Below are 15,530 nucleotides of genomic sequence, written 5' to 3' on the forward strand. Positions count from 1 at the left end.
TGAGACCTCTGGGTTCTGAGCTATGATGTTGCTTCTAAGCTGGGATCTCGGGTCTTGGTTCAGGGTCGGGGCCTCTGGGTTCTAAGCACCAGCGAGGACAGAGGGCTGGGTGGGAAGGGCGGGGGTCTGGTGGGAGGTAGAGAGGGAGGGGGGGGCACAGGGTGGGACACAGAACACAGTTTGAGCTGCATCTTTATTGGAGGGGAGAGGCGGTGGGGTTTCTGGGTGTAGGGGGAGACGGGGCCTCACTCGTGGTAGTGCGGCCAAGTCCGGATGATTTCATAGAGTTGGTCCCCTGGAGAGAGCGTCCGCTGCACATCCCGGTGTCCTTTGACCTCGTATGTGGGGCTCAGGGCTCCCTGAGCCACACCGCAAGCCAGCAGACTCTGGGCGGCCCTGAGGGCCCGGCGTGGGGGTGACCGCTCTGGGGGAGGCAGAGGCAGGAGTTAGGCTGCCGCTTCGTGGAAGGGCAGGGGTAGTGTGGGGCAGGGGTTCCATTTGTTCCACTCTGGCCCACTAGGGTCCAGAACCGGGTCTGCCAGTCCCCTCGCAGGGACTCAACCTTACTGTGCCTCAGTGTCCTCCCCTGTGAAAGGAGAGAGTGGTGGCACCCACCCACAGGGCTGTGGGACAATAAAATGAATTCTTTTAGGCCAAACCCCCCCCCCCCCCCGCAGAACAGTGCCTGGCACAGCTGAAACCCATTCTGCCTCCTCTGCCCCCAGACCTCGGGGTCCTACCCATGAGGGCAGCAATCAAGCACTTCTTAGGTGCCAGGGACCTGGCCTAAGAACTTTTATGGAGATGAACCAATCCTAGCCCAAACGGGGGTTGAAAAGAAATGGCCATTATGCAAAGGAGGAGAGGAGGCTTGGAAAAGCAGTCAGTTGGCCAAGGTCACAGAGGCGCCATCCCCCAGACCCCATGTCTGCCCCTCCGTCCCTACAGCTGGACGCTTACCCATATAGTTACCCATGAAGGAGATGCCAATGGACATGGGGTTCCAGGTGACACCCGTGTGGTCGCCCTTGATGTCCCAGCCCCGGCCCTCATACACGAGCCCATCTTCTCCAATCAGGAAGCTGCGTGGGTGGGTGGGAGGGTGGGTTTGCTGAGTGACGGAGGGCATCCTGGGGGAGGATGCCCCCCTCCTCCTCCACTCACCCTGCCCCCTACTACTCAGGCACAATTTCGCCCAACACCCTCTCTCCCTCCCTCCCTCCCTCCCTCCCCTCCCCTCCATCATCTTCTGAAATAATAGCAATGCCTCTGGCCCCTGCCACGTGCCTAGCACAGCTCTACAAGCGCCATTTGTCACCCTCCGGGCAACCCTTGAGTCCGTACTGCCCCCACTCAGCAGAGAATCAGAGAGGTGGGGACATCTGCCTGCAGTCACACAGCCAGATAGGGGCCAGAGCCCAGATTTTCCCTCCTGGGTCCCTGGGACTCCCACCCACGTGATCCTATTCTTTGCTTCCTCCTGCCTCCCGGGAGGATTTGTTGAGCTCTTGATTTGTTGAGGCGGGTGCTGCTGTCCTCCCCATTTTAAGCTAAGGAAGCACGAGACTTAGAAAGGGAGGGGATTTGCCAAGGTCACGCCCCAGAGACCCCTGCCTCTCAGAAGTCTCCACTGAGAAGCTCTTCTGCCCTTGGCCCAGCCTGCTTCCTGCTCCCTGTTCCCTGCTGGGGTACACCGAGTGACAGGATCTGGGACTCAAGCATTGGTGTCACCACCAGATTACAGACCCTGGTCCCAGCATCTACCTCTGGGAGGTTTCCAGGCCTGGCGGCAGATCCTTAAGACTCATTTGACATGTCTTGATTGGGCGAGTCTGACTTGGCCCGTTGGAATTAACTAGAAGGTCAGCATTTTGATGTTGCAAATATCCGCTGCCTCAGCCCTCCTGCTCAAAGGGTTTCTTGTGACGTACAGAATGTTGGAACTTCAGAATCTTGGGTCCTGAATCTCACGCACAGGAGGCCAGACTCGGAATCTGGCCCGGAAGAGACTGGAAATTCCACAGTGATGCTGGCCCCCAGGACTGGGCTGGTTAAGGCCCTGCCCCAGCCCCTGGTACAGGCAATTGGCATTGGCTAGGTTTGCGTGAGATGGTTGCCTCTAATTTAAACCGTCAGCACCGGGGCGCCTGGGTGGCACAGTCGGTTAAACGTCTGACTTCAGCCAGGTCACGATCTCGCGGTCCGTGAGTTCGAGCCCCGCGTCAGGCTCTGGGCTGATGGCTCGGAGCCTGGAGCCTGTTTCCGATTCTGTGTCTCCCTCTCTCTCTGCCCCTCCCCCGTTCATGCTCTGTCTCTCTCTGTCCCAAAAATAAATAAAAGACGTTGAAAAAAAAAATTAAAAAAATAAACCGTCAGCACCGCCACCAGGTGGGGACAGCGAGGAACCCTTCTTACAGGTCAAGAAACTGAGGCTCAGAGAGAGAATGTGATGTGACGAGGGAGTTCCAGGACAGTTGGATCAGACTCTGAATCCTAAAATCTGAGAAAGAGACTTCAGTCTGCTTTTCTATAAGGCAGTTCAAGGCCAGCGGCCGAAGCTTTGTCTTCACTACTTCGTGGAAACGCTCAGAATCGGAACCCCTCGGTCTCGGAGGAGACAAAACCCGGGAGCTGGAGCCTCTGAACTGTGAAATCTTGAGCCAGAAGAGGTGAGGATTCCCTCGGTGGCCGCTAGACTTTCAGCGAGGTGCCCAGAGTCCCCAGCCTCACCCCAGCCCTATTTGAAGCAGTCTCGAAGGGTGGAGCCTGGCAACCTGGATTTCCAGTAAGGTGACTGGTGCTTACCGAGGTCTGAGAACCCGTCGGGTTCAAAGTTCAAAGGCTGCGGAAGCCTTTGTGTGGGACCCCCGCCTGTCACCCCGGAAAGGGAGCTGGGGTTTCTGCCCTTACCCACCTGCGGTCTGTTCTCCCCACGGCCGCCAGAGGGAGCTTCTTGCCTCTCGCGGGCTCACAGCCCTCCCGTGGCTCCCGTCTACCGTGGCCCACGAGGCCCTGTGCCGTGTGTCCCAGCCCGACCCGGTCCTCCTCATTTCATGTCACTCCTCCCTGCTCCCCCCAGCCATCCTGACCTCTGCTCTTCAGGCATGACCCTCTCACTTGGCCCTCACAGCCATTAATTACTCCTGCTCGGTCCCCTGCTTACCCCTCTTCCACCACCCTCTGAATTCATCTGGTTGCCTTCGCTTGTTTCCCACCTGTTCCTCCTTGTGGGTCTTGAAATCCCACCGGGCCAGATTCGCGCTGTTGACGCGTCCCGGTCCCCACACCGGCACAGAGCCTGGCACAGTGCCTAAGGGCGAGCGTCCATGAACTCGGGGGCGGGGAGGGGGCTCCCACCGCATGCCCGGTGGCGTCCTAAGTGCTTTGCGTGTGTGTGTGTTGGCTGATTTAGTGACCAGGTGGGCCACAAAGGAGCTGACTGCAGAGCAGGGACAGGAAGCCAACGAGCAGAGAGCGCGCATCGGTGCCCGGATCTCGGCCGGCAACCAGCGGAGACTGGAGTTGGCCCCACGCTTCCCCAGCCTGCTTGTCCGCCTCCCATCAAAGGTGGCAGGCTTTGTGAAGGGACTCCGGTGTAGAGGACGCCTTCTTCTGCGTTGGCGAAGTCTGTCCCTTCCTCCGGGAGCGGGAGAGGGGGATGGGGGGTGGGCAGAGCCTGGCCTTCCAGCCCCGCCCCCTCTTCCTCTCCCCACCCCCCACCCAGGCCCCTGAGGCCGCCCGCACATGCGCAGTGCTGTGTGCCGACCCCGGGGAGAAGCCAAGGCCACCGAGGGGCCGAGTAAGCGGCCCAGGGTGTCAGCCAGGCGGCTCTAGATCGGCCCGTGGCCGCTCGGGCCCGCACACCTTTCCCTACACCCGTCCCGGCTCCGCACTCACTTGTAGCCCACGTCACACCAGTTCAGCGTCCTCGAATGGTAGGTATGCAGGTTCTGCACCTGCTTCAGGCACGAGGCCGGGCTGTCGCAGTGGCTGCCCGCGGTGTGCGACACCACCACGTAGCGCACGGGGTGTTGTAGCTTCTCCCCGCACTTGGACGCGGGGGCCTTCCATTCCCTCCGGGGCACTATGGGGCAGCAGGAGCCTGGGGCTTCTTCTCCAGGCGCCCCGAGGCCGAGGCCGAGGAGAGTGAGGAGGGCCCAGGTGAGCAGCGCGCTGCGGCGGGACATGGCGGGCGGGGCGCGGAGGGATGCCTAGGAGCTCGCGGCTGGCGGGCGGGGCCGCCTTTATCTGCTGGGGCAGGAGGTAGGGAAGGCCTTGCTTCACCCCCGGGCGGGACGGGCGGGTCACACCGGACCCCAGATTCTGCTTCCTTCTCTGGCAGGGCTGCAACAGGATGCGGTGGGGGCCCGGGTCTCATCTCTCTTCCTCCCGGAGGGACTGAGGTAACAGACGCCCCCCCCGGGCCCCCCCCCCCCGTTTGTAACTGACGTATAAGGAGCACACAGTTTTATGTGAGTTTCAGGCGCACAAGGTTGTGAGTCCACCATTCTGTGCCTTACTCAGTGCTCGCCACGATAGGTGTAGCCACCCTGGGGGGACGCAATGCTCTTGCACTCTGACTTATTATTATTATTTTTAAGCTTATTTATGTATTTAGAGAGAAAGCGAGCGCATGAGCCTGGGAGGGGCAGAGAGAGAGAGGGAGACCCAGAATCCGAAGCAGACTCCGGGCTCTGAGCTGTCAGCGCGGAGCCTGATGCAGGGCTCAAACTCACGAGCCGTGAGGTCATGACCTGAGCCGAAGTCAGACGCTCAGCCGACCGAGCCACCCAGGCGTCCCCCAAAGCTCCCGTCTTAAAAACAAGTCATTCAACCTGAGGTCATTCAACCCCTGCAGCAAGCTGAAGACGTCACTAGTGGGAAGCCCATTCCACCGCTGAGGAAACTGAGGTGGGGGAGAGGGGACCTCTCCTTGCTGAGACAGAGGACATGGGAGAGCCTGGTGGCTCACAGCCTGCATTCAAAACCAGGCTGCCTGCGTTTGAATTCTGGCCAGCTTCCAGGGTGTGGGCTCCCGCCAGTGACCCTTCTGTGGCTCAGTTTTCCCCACCTACAAGATGGGAATAATAATATGAAGTCCCTGACCAAGAGGAGCCATGTGGAATTCAGTGGGTTGAGAAGGGTCGAGCCCTTAGAAGGTGTCTGGCTCCTGGTGCCACCTAAGGGCCACTGGGACTCGAACTCAAATCTGCCCTCGGTGGTAAGCAACCATGATTTACACGGGTGTCACCCGCAGCTCCGTCCTGCCCAGGAGGGACTCAGGGCCACTCAGTGGCTTGAGATCACCTGTTGGGGCCGAAGGCTCTCCTGGGGGCCTCCGCCCTGCGCCGGCCCCCTTTCCTAATCCTTCCTAGAGCAGCTGGCGAGTTCAGGGCTGAGTCCCTCTTTTGCTCTCTCTCTTTTCCTTCCTTCCGCTTTAGTGGCTTAAAAAAAAGTTACAAAAGTAGCACGTGCTGGCCGTACCCAAACTGATACCAAATGTTTATTGTTATTAAACAGTAGTAAAGATTTTACTTTTAAATAATCGCTACACCCACCGTGGGGCTCCAGGGGCTGGAACTTGCAACCCCAAGATCTAGAGTCACATGCTCTATCGACCGAGCCAACCAGGTGCGCGGGCCGCGCCCCCCGGCCGGCTAAACTCACCAGCTCTGTCCACGTGAGCTCACCAATGACAGTGCGGTACGTTGTCTTCTGCCGCGTTGTCCACGCTCCGTCTGTGCTCAGATCCGTGATAGCGAAGGGCACGCCGGGCATCGCTATGCCCTTTTCATGAATTCGCTCAGCACATGCTTCCGGCATGTTTGTGAGATAGATATTACTATTCACCCCTTTTGCAGCCAAGAAAACTGAGGCCCAGAGAGGTGATCACATATGGGGAGAAGACGGTGATGCCTGGGGTCAGCCACAGGCTTCCTGGACTCCAGAGATGGAATTTTAAATCATATTCCACTTCCTACAAACACGTATAAGACCATACACACACACACACACACACACACACACACACACACACATATATGGTCTTATATGTGATCATATATATATATATATATATAATTTTTTTTAATGTTTATTTATTTTTGAGACCCAGAGAGAGACAGAGCATGAGCAGGGGAGGGTCAGAGACAGAGGGAGACACAGAATGGGAAACAGGCTCCAGGCTTTGAGCTGTCAGCACAGAGCCTGATGCGGGGCTTGAACTCACAGACCTCGGGATCATGACCTGAGCCGAAGGTGGACGCTCAACTGACTAAGCTACCCAGGCACCCCCCAATTTTTTTTTTTTATCGTTTATTTACTTTTTGAGAGAGAGAGACAGAGGTGTGAGCAGGAGAGAGGCAGAAAGAGGGAGACGCAGAATCCGAAGCAGGCTCCAGGCTCTGAGCTGTCAGCACAGAGCCCAGTGCAGGGCTCAAACTCACGAACCACGAGATCATGACCTGAGCCGAAATGGGAACGCTTAACCAACTGAGCCACCCAGACACCCCTATATATATTTTTAAATAACGGAATGAAATCATGTGCATCACTTTGCCTTTCGTCACCTACTATCTCTTGTGCATCTCGCCAGGTCAATGCAGCTAATTCTAATTCAATCGTTGTAAGAGTTGCATAGCATTTCATGCTGTGGGCTTACCATTTTGACACAATCTTTGCTTTTTTGGAGCTTTGGAATTCTTTTTCCCGCCCCCATGCTGCACAAAATGTTATCAGACATCCAGCCCTACCTGCTGAAGCATCTATAAATGATAAATATAGACTTTCTAAGTCAAAGACTGTACGTATTTAGTAGTTGTTACTAGATTGTTTCCCCCAAAGGCTGTTAAAAATCCATATTTCTACCAGTGATGTATTGGAGTCCCCATTCACCCCAGAAGAGGGCACTATCTCTTTGTAACTTTAAATGGCATTTTTATAACCACTCAGGAGATTATTTTTCTATGTTTTCTGCCCGTTTGGATTTGTCTTCTATCAATTGCCTGTTACCTCCCTTGTCCATTTGAAAAATAAATTGGGCTGGGTTGCCTGGCTTGCTCAGTTGGTGGAGCACACAACTCTTGATTTCAGAGTCATGAGTTCAAGCCCCCACGTTGGGTGTAGAGATTCCTTTAAAAAATTCTAAAAAAAAAATAAATAAATAAATCGAGTTATCTTTTTGTTACCAATTTGCAAAGTGAAGAAAAGAATCCCATAACTAGTATTGTTGAGTCGTTGGGTGTGTACATTTTGTGTCTCTTTTAAAAGCATTAAGGAGGGGCGCCTGGGTGGTGCAGTCGGTTAAGCGTCCGACTTCAGCCAGGTCACGATCTCGCGGTCCGTGAGTTCGAGCCCCGCGTCGGACTCTGGGCTGATGGCTCAGAGCCTGGAGCCTGTTTCCGATTCTGTGTCTCCCTCTCTCTCTGCCCCTCCCCTGTTCATGCTCTGTCTCTCTCTGTCCCAAAAATAAATAAACGTTGAAAAAAAAATAAAATAAAAGCATTAAGGAATAGCATACATGTAGCAAAATGTACAAAGTTACTTTTAAAATATGGTTAATAGAATTAATAGCGTGAAGAACTGTGTTCCTTTTCGCACCGTGAATACAGGATGTATCCAGCAGCCAGATCAGGAAATAGAACTACATCAAAATTTTTATTTTATTAAAAAAATTTTTTTTAACGTTTCTTTATTTTTGAGAGGCGGAGAGAGATCGAGTGCAAGCGGGGGAGGGGCGGAGAGAGAGGGAGACACAGAATGGGAAGCAGGCTCCAGGCTTTGAGCTGTCCGCACAGAGCTGATGCGGGGCTCGAACTCATGAACCATGAGATCATGACCTGAGCCAAAGTCGGCCGCTTGACCAACTAACTGAGCCACCCAGGCGCCCCAACCTCAGCTAGGATTTATAATTGCATATGGTGTGAGGTAGGGGTTTAAGTTGATGTCTAAATGGCTAGCCATTTGTTCTGGTGCTATTTATTAAATAGACCTGGTTTTAAATTTCAGCCCTGCCCCTTATTCGCTGGGCGGCCTTGGGCAATTAGGCAGGATTTGACATCGCTGACCACATCCTTCTTGAAATGTTCACTTTCCTCAGCTTCTGTGTCGTAAGACTGTCTTGATTTTCTTTCTGCTTCTCAGCTGGTCTTTTCTTCTCCCTCTTCGACTCATTCTTCCTTCCTTGACCATTAGACTATTCTTTTTTCTGCTGGGTGATTTTCCATCCGGGTAATGGCTTCAGCCACCACTAAAATGCAAGTGACTTCTAGGTGTTTGTGTCCAGCCTGGAGTTTTCAGATGAATTCTGGAACTGTGTATCTTCCTGCCTAGTTCACACCTGCACTTCGATGCCCCACAGGGACCTCCCATGAATATTCCTAAAATGGTTTATGATTTTTCTCCTCCAAAATCAGCCCTCTTCCAGAGGTTCCTGTCTAAGGGAATGACATGATTGTCTTCCAGGTACAAAAGCCATGCATCAGAGCATCATCCTTGACCAAACTCTACCGTGTCCCCTCTTGTGTTGAGTACCCCAGCCCATAGCAGGCGCCGAATATATACTGAATGACTGGTAAGTATCCAGCTCACTCCCTGGTCATGTTGCTGTTATAGCCCAAATATCTTATGAATCAGACCACCCTGGTTTATTTCCACTCTCCCCACCTGGGTCCAGTCACCGTCTCCTTGCACCTGGATTTTCTCCCACCCCCTCGGTGACTTTCCAGCATGCACCTTGGCCCCCATGAGGCCGAGACTCAGATCTGATCAAGCGACCCTCAAACGTGAGTCACCGTTTTCTGTGGCTTCTCACGACTCTTAGGATGGACCCCAAGCACTTCGCCACGGCCTGCCTTCAACCTAGTCTCACCCAACTCACTCCTGAGGCCCTCTTCCCCTAGCTTCCCTGCCCTTCTTGCCGCCCTTGAGGATGCTTTGACTACCCTGTCCCCAGGGGACTTTCTCCGCACTGTGTGCAAGCTTTATTTATTTATTTATCTATCTATCTATTTATTTATTTATTTACATTTTTAGAGAGAGAGAGTCTGAGAGCAGGGGAGAGGGGGAGAGGGGGAGAGAGAGAATCTTAAGCAGGCTCCACACTCAGCACGGAACCTGACGTGGGGCTCGATCCCACGACCCTGGGATTGTGACCGGAGCCAAAATCAAGAGGCGGACACTCAACCAACTGAGTCACCCAGGAGCCCCTGTACAAGTTCTAAATGGGGAACCTTAAGAAATTCAGGAACTTTGTACCTTACCTTTAAGGTTACAAAACATGAGGGCGCCTTTTGTAAAAAGGCAGGAATATGTACACATTGGATTGCTTACTAAGAATATAGTCTTTAGCCAGGTAGTGTGAAGTATTCCTGTGTTAGAATTTTATTTAATCTGTATCTTGTCAGCCTAAGAGTGGGACATGCCCTTGTGAGCATTTACAAGAGCCTCAATGGGTAATTGTTACATTACCCCTAATCCTGAGAACTGTATTACTAGGGTATTTTTTAAATAGGAAATTAAATCTACCCCCTGTACCTTTTAGGACGTTGACTTTTTAACTATTTAATTCACCAACTGTCTTTATTTGATCTTGTAATTAATTCAGCCATTATAAAAACTCCTCAGAGTCTCTGGCGGCTAGCAAAAAAGCATTCGTTTTCGTTGTATCAATAATGAAAGAAGACTAATTAAATGCTGATTAGAGGGGCGCCTGGGTGGCGCAGTCGGTTAAGCGTCCGACTTCAGCCAGGTCACGATCTCGCGGTCCGAGAGTTCAAGCCCCGCGTCGGGCTCTGGGCTGATGGCTCGGAGCCTGGAGCCTGTTTCCGATTCTGTGTCTCCTTCTCTCTCTGCCCCTCCCCCGTTCATGCTCTGTCTCTCTCTGTCCCAAAAATGAATAAACGTTGAAAAAAAATTTTTTTTAATGCTGATTAGAGCAAAGACAAAGTTCGAAGACAATGCAGAATCCCCATTTTTTTTTTCCTTGACATTCCCAGGCCTGGAATGCTCACCTCCCCCTCACACATCCCATCCTGACTGTCCTTCTGTGTTGCCTCCTCAGAGGTGACAAGTCCCCCTCTTTGCTTTCCCCACATCAACTTCTCCATTTTTATCACAAGGGTACTTATTAAGTTATCTGTACAATTCTTGGATTAGTTTCTGTCTCTCCTGCTATACAGTGAAGTCTATAAGTATTGTTCAAATCATGACACTCAAGAGAGAAAGAGGGAGCTATTGATAATTCTGCTGGGTCAACAGGCCCACGTGGGCTGTCCCAAACAATCCAGGATGTATAACCACCCCATTTAAAGATAAGGAAGGAACTTTATTCTCTCTGTCACATACCATTATGTCCCTGATTCCTTGCACATAGTTGGTGATAAGATCACATACTAAGCCATCCTTGGTTTCTTCATCTGTGAAATGTGGTTTAAAAAAAGTTTTTTTAATGTTTTATTTATTTTTGAGACAGAGAGAGACAGAGCATGAACAGGGGAGGGGCAGAGAGAGAGGGAGACCCAGAATTGGAAGCAGGCTCCAGGCTCCGAGCTGTCAGCATAGGGCCGGATGCGGGGCTCGAACCCACAAACTGTGAGATCATGACCTGAGCCAAAGTCGTGCGCTTAACTGACTGAGCCACCCAGGCACCTCATGTTATTTGTTTTCTTTTTTTGTTTGTTTGTTTATTTATTTATTTTGAGAGAGAGAGAGAGAGAGAGAGAATCCCAAGCATGCTCCATGCTGTCAGCAAAGAACTCACAGCGGGGCTCGAACTTACGAAACGTGAGATCATGACCTGAGCTGAAATCAAGAGTCAGAGGCTTAACCGACTGAGCCCCCCAGGTGCCCCCGTTGTTGTTCCTCTTTTCTGGGGAAGGGCACTGCTTTCAGTCTGCCCCCGCCCCCATCCAGGACTTCCTACAGGTGTCCCCTCCCTTACGTGGGCTCATTCAGGCCACCTCTGCTCACAGGTGATCGCAGCCCCCTAACCGGCCACCAAGACCCTTTTAAGTAACTCCCTTGGAATTTCGAATTTTCACACCTCTTGGAATTCTACCAGGAACCCGGAGGCTACCAGAGAGCAGGGCCCTGGCTCCCAAGTTGTAGCCCATCCCTCCTCTTTTTAAACTCCTCTTCCCCTTCCTACCATGCAGGGCTCCCTGCGCATTGCATTGCTGGCCCCAGCGCTGTCCACAGCTTCGGAGACAGGGAGCCCCTGGGGTCTAGAGGTGCACACCCGATCCCCTTGCTACACTGACCCAGGGAAGAGCCCCAGGCAGGTTTTGGAAGGAGACTGGGGGCTGCCCATTCAGGGAATTCTGGGGTCTCACGGTTCCATAAAATGTCCAGAAGCAGGGACACATCTTGCTCCTGGCGATTCCTGGCCCTGCGGGGGAACCTCGGGCCTGTGTCTAAGGGCAGTTGTGATGCTAATTCCATTGCACAATCTTTATTGAGGACCTATCTTGTGCCCCACCTGCCTGTTGTAGGTGCTGGGGATTCAGCCGTCAGTAAGATGGAAGTTCTTGCACGCACTTTCCAGTGGGGAAGTCACACAGTAAATAAAGAAACTGATAATTATTTAAAGCAGTTCCAGATATACTGTATTTCACGTGGGTGGCGCGACTAGCGTTAGGCCTGGCAGGTAGCGAGCGCCCAATGGCACATCATCATCAGCTCTGACCTTGGGCTTGGTTTTGGCGCTGGGAAAAAGACGCGGCACCCTTCTCGGCGGTTCCCTCCTCCCACCGCCAGAGGGCGCGCCGCCCCCGCCTGTCCTCACTCTGTGCCCCACGCCTTTCCCTAGTCTTAATTGCAGTGGGGCAGCCTCTTAGCCTCGCGTGGGACCTGTTCTGTGATTTTCCTGGGGGCCTGCCTGTCCCAGGGAGTGGTTTGCTCCTAATAGCAGCAATAGCAACTCAAACTATGAAGAACTAAGAGCCAAGAGTTACTGAAATTTTGTTGATCCCACAATGCCTGTAGGCACAATCAGCTAGCATGCAGAGAGGAGGCTGTTGGGTTAGAGGGACCAGGGTGAGATTGGGGACCAGGGGGAGAGAGAGAATCCCAGACGGCCTCCCCACTGACAGCACAGAGCCCAATGTGAGGCTCGAACTCACGAACCATGAGACCATTTCCTGAGCCCAAGTCAGACACTGAACTCGCTGAGCCACCCAAGTGCCCCAATAGCAGACACTCCTGGAGGCCTATACCTACACCCATGGAAACTTCTGGAAGCCGGTTTTCCACCATGAGGGAAGCCACAATTAGTGTGGTCAACTCTTGAGAAGGCAGAGAAGATGCAGCGAGTCTGTGATAATATTGCCGGGCCTCCGGATGTAGCCTCACCTAGTATCAGCCATCTTAGGAGATTCTTCTGCCCTTTGACACTCGATAAGCTAGATAGGTTTTTACTAATTTCTTCTTTCAGCCTCTCAACTGACTAAGACTGTTGTATTTATTGTATCTTTGAAAGGTTGCGTGATCTAATGGCTATGGAGGGTGCAGAAATGGTCCTCCTCAAAGATGTCCACGTCCTGGGGGCGCCTGGGTGGTGGTTCAGTCAGTTGAGCGTCCGACTTTGGACGCTCACGCGCCACCCACGTGCGCCCAGATGCAAAAACCCGGAACAAAGTACGAACAAACCAGGACCCAAAGTGTGTCACGAGACGCGGTTTAACCCGGCAACCCAGGGTGTGCTTAACTTCCAAAACCCAATCGGTGAAGCATGAGTGTTTGTGTCTTGTGTATGGAACAGCTCGGGGCGGCTTGGCAGGATAGGGCAGGTCGTGGTTTCCACCCGGGGCCGTCAGTGATTCGTTGACTTAATGTTGGTACCTGCCAGGCCACAGCGCCTTCTCATTCCTAAGGGATTAGGATGCAGATTTGGCAGGGGACGGAAATGCAATGGCCATCAAGTAACTTTGCAGCTACAGTTGATTCTTCCGTGGGCTCCTAAGCAGACCGAGGTGGAAGAGTGGCCTGGTTGACAGGGAGATGGGCCCACAGGGGTAAAGACCAAAGGACAGCGGGGGTGTGGCCACGCCACAAAAGGCCTTGGAGCAACCGGGACCCGACTATTTTAAGGACTGAGATGCCAACTTATGAGGAAAACTTCAGAAAGTCATTATTAAGGAGAGTGATCCTGGGGGCCCCCCCCCCCCCCCTCCATGGGGAAAATGGGTGGTGGGCAGGAAGGAGAGCACTTTTCGGGATGAGCACTGGGTGTGGTACGTAAGGGATGAACCATTGGTTCTACTCCTGAGGCCAGGATTACACTGTATGTTATCGTGAGAATTAAAAAAAAAAAAAAAAAGTATTATATTGTAAAAAAAAAAGAAAAAAAAAAAAAAAAAATAAGCCGGTGTTGGCATAGATTTCCTCTAATTTGAACTGATATTGTTGCTGTTTGATACAACACTAAGGAAGTCGATGATTTGGGTTTCTGAGAAAATCACATGAAGGGCCACTTGGCGGTGAAGGCAGATTCTTGTCCAAAGTCCAGCTCCCAGGTTTCTGCCTGGCCTGGAGATTTTTAAAGGGGTTTAGTCAGTTAAGGGAGCACTGTGATCTGTGACATTTCTGGCTTAGGCACAGAGTCCGTGATGCCAGCTACTGAGTCAGCTCAGTGCGCAGACGTTGTACAAGAAGTTCTAGTTCCTTGGTGCCTGGGGTTTGGGCAGGTTGTACAAAAAGATCATTCCTTAGTGTCCAGGGCTTGTGCAAGAGGACCGTACTCTGTTCTTTCTGCAAAGGAGGGCCAGGTCTACAGATGCGGAAAGGGAGATCAGTGAAGTCATCTGTGTGACCTTAAAAAGAAACATTTCGCGAAAAGGTTGCTGAGCTAATCAGGAAGTTTAAGAGGAGCTTCAAAAAGACTTGCTGGCCTCTGTGGCCTGAGAAAGTCCTGGTCCCTTATTGCCCAAGGCCAGCGATCTCAAAGAAAGCAAATGAGTTCTGTTAACAAATCAAGGGCCTTGAGTCAACAGGCAAGGAGTGAGTTACCTGGAAGCAAGTTAATCCTTGAGACTGGCCAGGCTGGAGGGCCGTTACAGCCTGATGCACGCATATAAATTAGCCCTTCTCCCCTAATTTGGCAGGAGTCTGTGTGGGTTGGTATTTGCTTTTTCTGTTTTCTGTTCAAACATTTTTTTCAATGTTTGTTCATTTTTGAGAGAGAGACAGACAGAGAGTGAGTGGAGGAGGGGCAGAGAGAGAGGGAAACACAGAATAGGAAGCAGGCTCCAGGCTCTGAGCTATCAGTACAGACCCCGATGCAGGGTTCGAACCCATGGACCGTGAAATCATTACCTGAGCTGAAGTCAGATGTTTAACTGACTGAGCCACCCAAGTGCCCCTGTTTTTTTCTTTTTCTTTTTTTTAATGTTTTTTAAATGTCTACTTATTTTTGAGAGGGGGGAGGGGCAGAGAGCGAGCGAGACACAGAATCTGAAGCAGGCCCTGGCTCCAAGCTGTCAGCACAGAGTCCTATGCAGGGCTTGAACCCACAAACCACGAGATCATGACCGGGGCCAAAGTCAGACGCTTAACTGACTGAGCCACCCAGGCACCCCATTTTTTTTTTCTTTTTTTAACAAGGAACGCTTCATGGATGTGCGTGTGTTCCTCATGCAGGGCTCTGCTTATCTTCTCTGTATCGTTCCAATTTTAGTACATGTGCTGCCCAGGCAAGCACTGTGTGGGTTGGTATTTGCACACGCAGGTTTCTGCAATGCCTGCCCGTGCCCATGGCACCCTACCAGAAGACTCATCTATGGGGACACACCGCTCACACAGAACAGCTGATGGGAATACAGACACAGAAGAACTCCATTCCTGTCTTCTCAATGAATTAGTTGGGTGCTTCATTCATAATTCTGAACCTACAAGCAAGGAGTTCCTGGCCACGTGGAAGAGAATGTTCTGGATAAACCATACAACTCACTGGAAAGCCAAATCATAAATGTTGTTAGCAAGGAGAACGAATCTCTGTATAATTAAATTATCTTCATAGAAATCCCATGAAACCTAGGGTCAAGCAAGAGGCAAGGCTGATTGAGTCAGCCAGTAAAAACAAAAACAAAAACAAAAACGAAAAAACCATAAGTGGGGGCGCCTGGCTGGCTCAGTCAGAAGAGCCTGTGACTCTTGATCTGAGGGTCATGAGTTTGAGCCCGCACTGGGTGTAGAGATTACTTAAAAAAAAAACACAAAAACTTTAAAAATGTCTTAAAAAAAAATAGAATCCAAGTTCTTATGTCCTCAAACGTTTCTATCCAAACTGTTTCCAGGGGGCCCCGGGGGGGCTCAGTTGCTTAAGTGTCTGACTTCAGCCCAGGTCATGATCTCACGGTCCGTGAGTTTGAGCCCCATATGGGGCTCTCTGCTGTCAGCACAGAGCTTGCTTCGGATCCTCTGTCTCTCTCTCTCTGTCCCTCCCACACTCGTGTTCTGTTTCTCTCTCTCTCAAAACTAACTAAAGAGTTAAAAACAAAATGTTTCCAGGGATGGACTCGACTTGGATAAGAAAT

At 51.9% G+C, this 15,530-nt stretch overlaps 1 protein-coding gene, 1 long non-coding RNA gene and 1 other non-coding gene across 4 annotated transcripts; 1 reads left to right on the forward strand and 2 right to left on the reverse strand.

Moving 5' to 3' along the window:
* Window positions 1-174: 174 nt before the first annotated feature.
* PGLYRP1 (peptidoglycan recognition protein 1) lies at window positions 175-4,235 on the reverse strand. 2 transcript variants are annotated; one of them, XM_040457461.1, is made up of 3 exons: window positions 3,898-4,235; window positions 973-1,082; window positions 175-424 (listed from the first exon to the last, which is right to left on the reverse strand). In XM_040457461.1, exons 1-3 carry the CDS (start codon window positions 4,185-4,187, stop codon window positions 246-248), a joined length of 579 nt encoding a protein of 192 aa, XP_040313395.1. In that variant the 5' UTR covers window positions 4,188-4,235; the 3' UTR covers window positions 175-245. The 2 variants fall into 2 exon arrangements, with proteins under 2 accessions (XP_040313395.1, XP_040313394.1); XM_040457460.1 differs by having other exon boundaries at window positions 961-1,082; window positions 3,898-4,232.
* Window positions 3,708-9,072, forward strand: LOC121018647 (uncharacterized). Its single transcript, XR_005785261.1, has 3 exons — window positions 3,708-3,935; window positions 4,343-4,403; window positions 8,464-9,072. It is a non-coding gene; the product is annotated as an uncharacterized LOC121018647 (long non-coding RNA).
* A 5,517-nt stretch (window positions 9,073-14,589) lies between these two features.
* Window positions 14,590-14,695, reverse strand: LOC121019046 (U6 spliceosomal RNA). Its single transcript, XR_005785412.1, has one exon. It is a non-coding gene; the product is annotated as a U6 spliceosomal RNA (small nuclear RNA).
* Between the last annotated feature and the right edge of the window lie 835 nt (window positions 14,696-15,530).

Source organism: Herpailurus yagouaroundi, unplaced genomic scaffold (genome assembly GCF_014898765.1).
Source record: "Herpailurus yagouaroundi ecotype Mexico unplaced genomic scaffold, PumYag 220, whole genome shotgun sequence".
Taxonomy (NCBI): domain Eukaryota; kingdom Metazoa; phylum Chordata; class Mammalia; order Carnivora; family Felidae; genus Herpailurus; species Herpailurus yagouaroundi.

Bases quoted from the DNA above. Each gene is read 5' to 3' on its own strand.
- PGLYRP1 (XM_040457460.1), bottom strand. From the start codon at position 4,187: ATGTCCCGCCGCAGCGCGCTGCTCACCTGGGCCCTCCTCACTCTCCTC. The intron at 1,083-3,897 runs GTGAGTGCGGAG...CCACCCACGCAG, and splicing joins TGGTGTGACGTGGGCTACAA to CTTCCTGATTGGAGAAGATG. The intron at 425-960 runs GTAAGCGTCCAG...TGCCTCCCCCAG, and splicing joins CTTCATGGGTAACTATATGG to AGCGGTCACCCCCACGCCGG.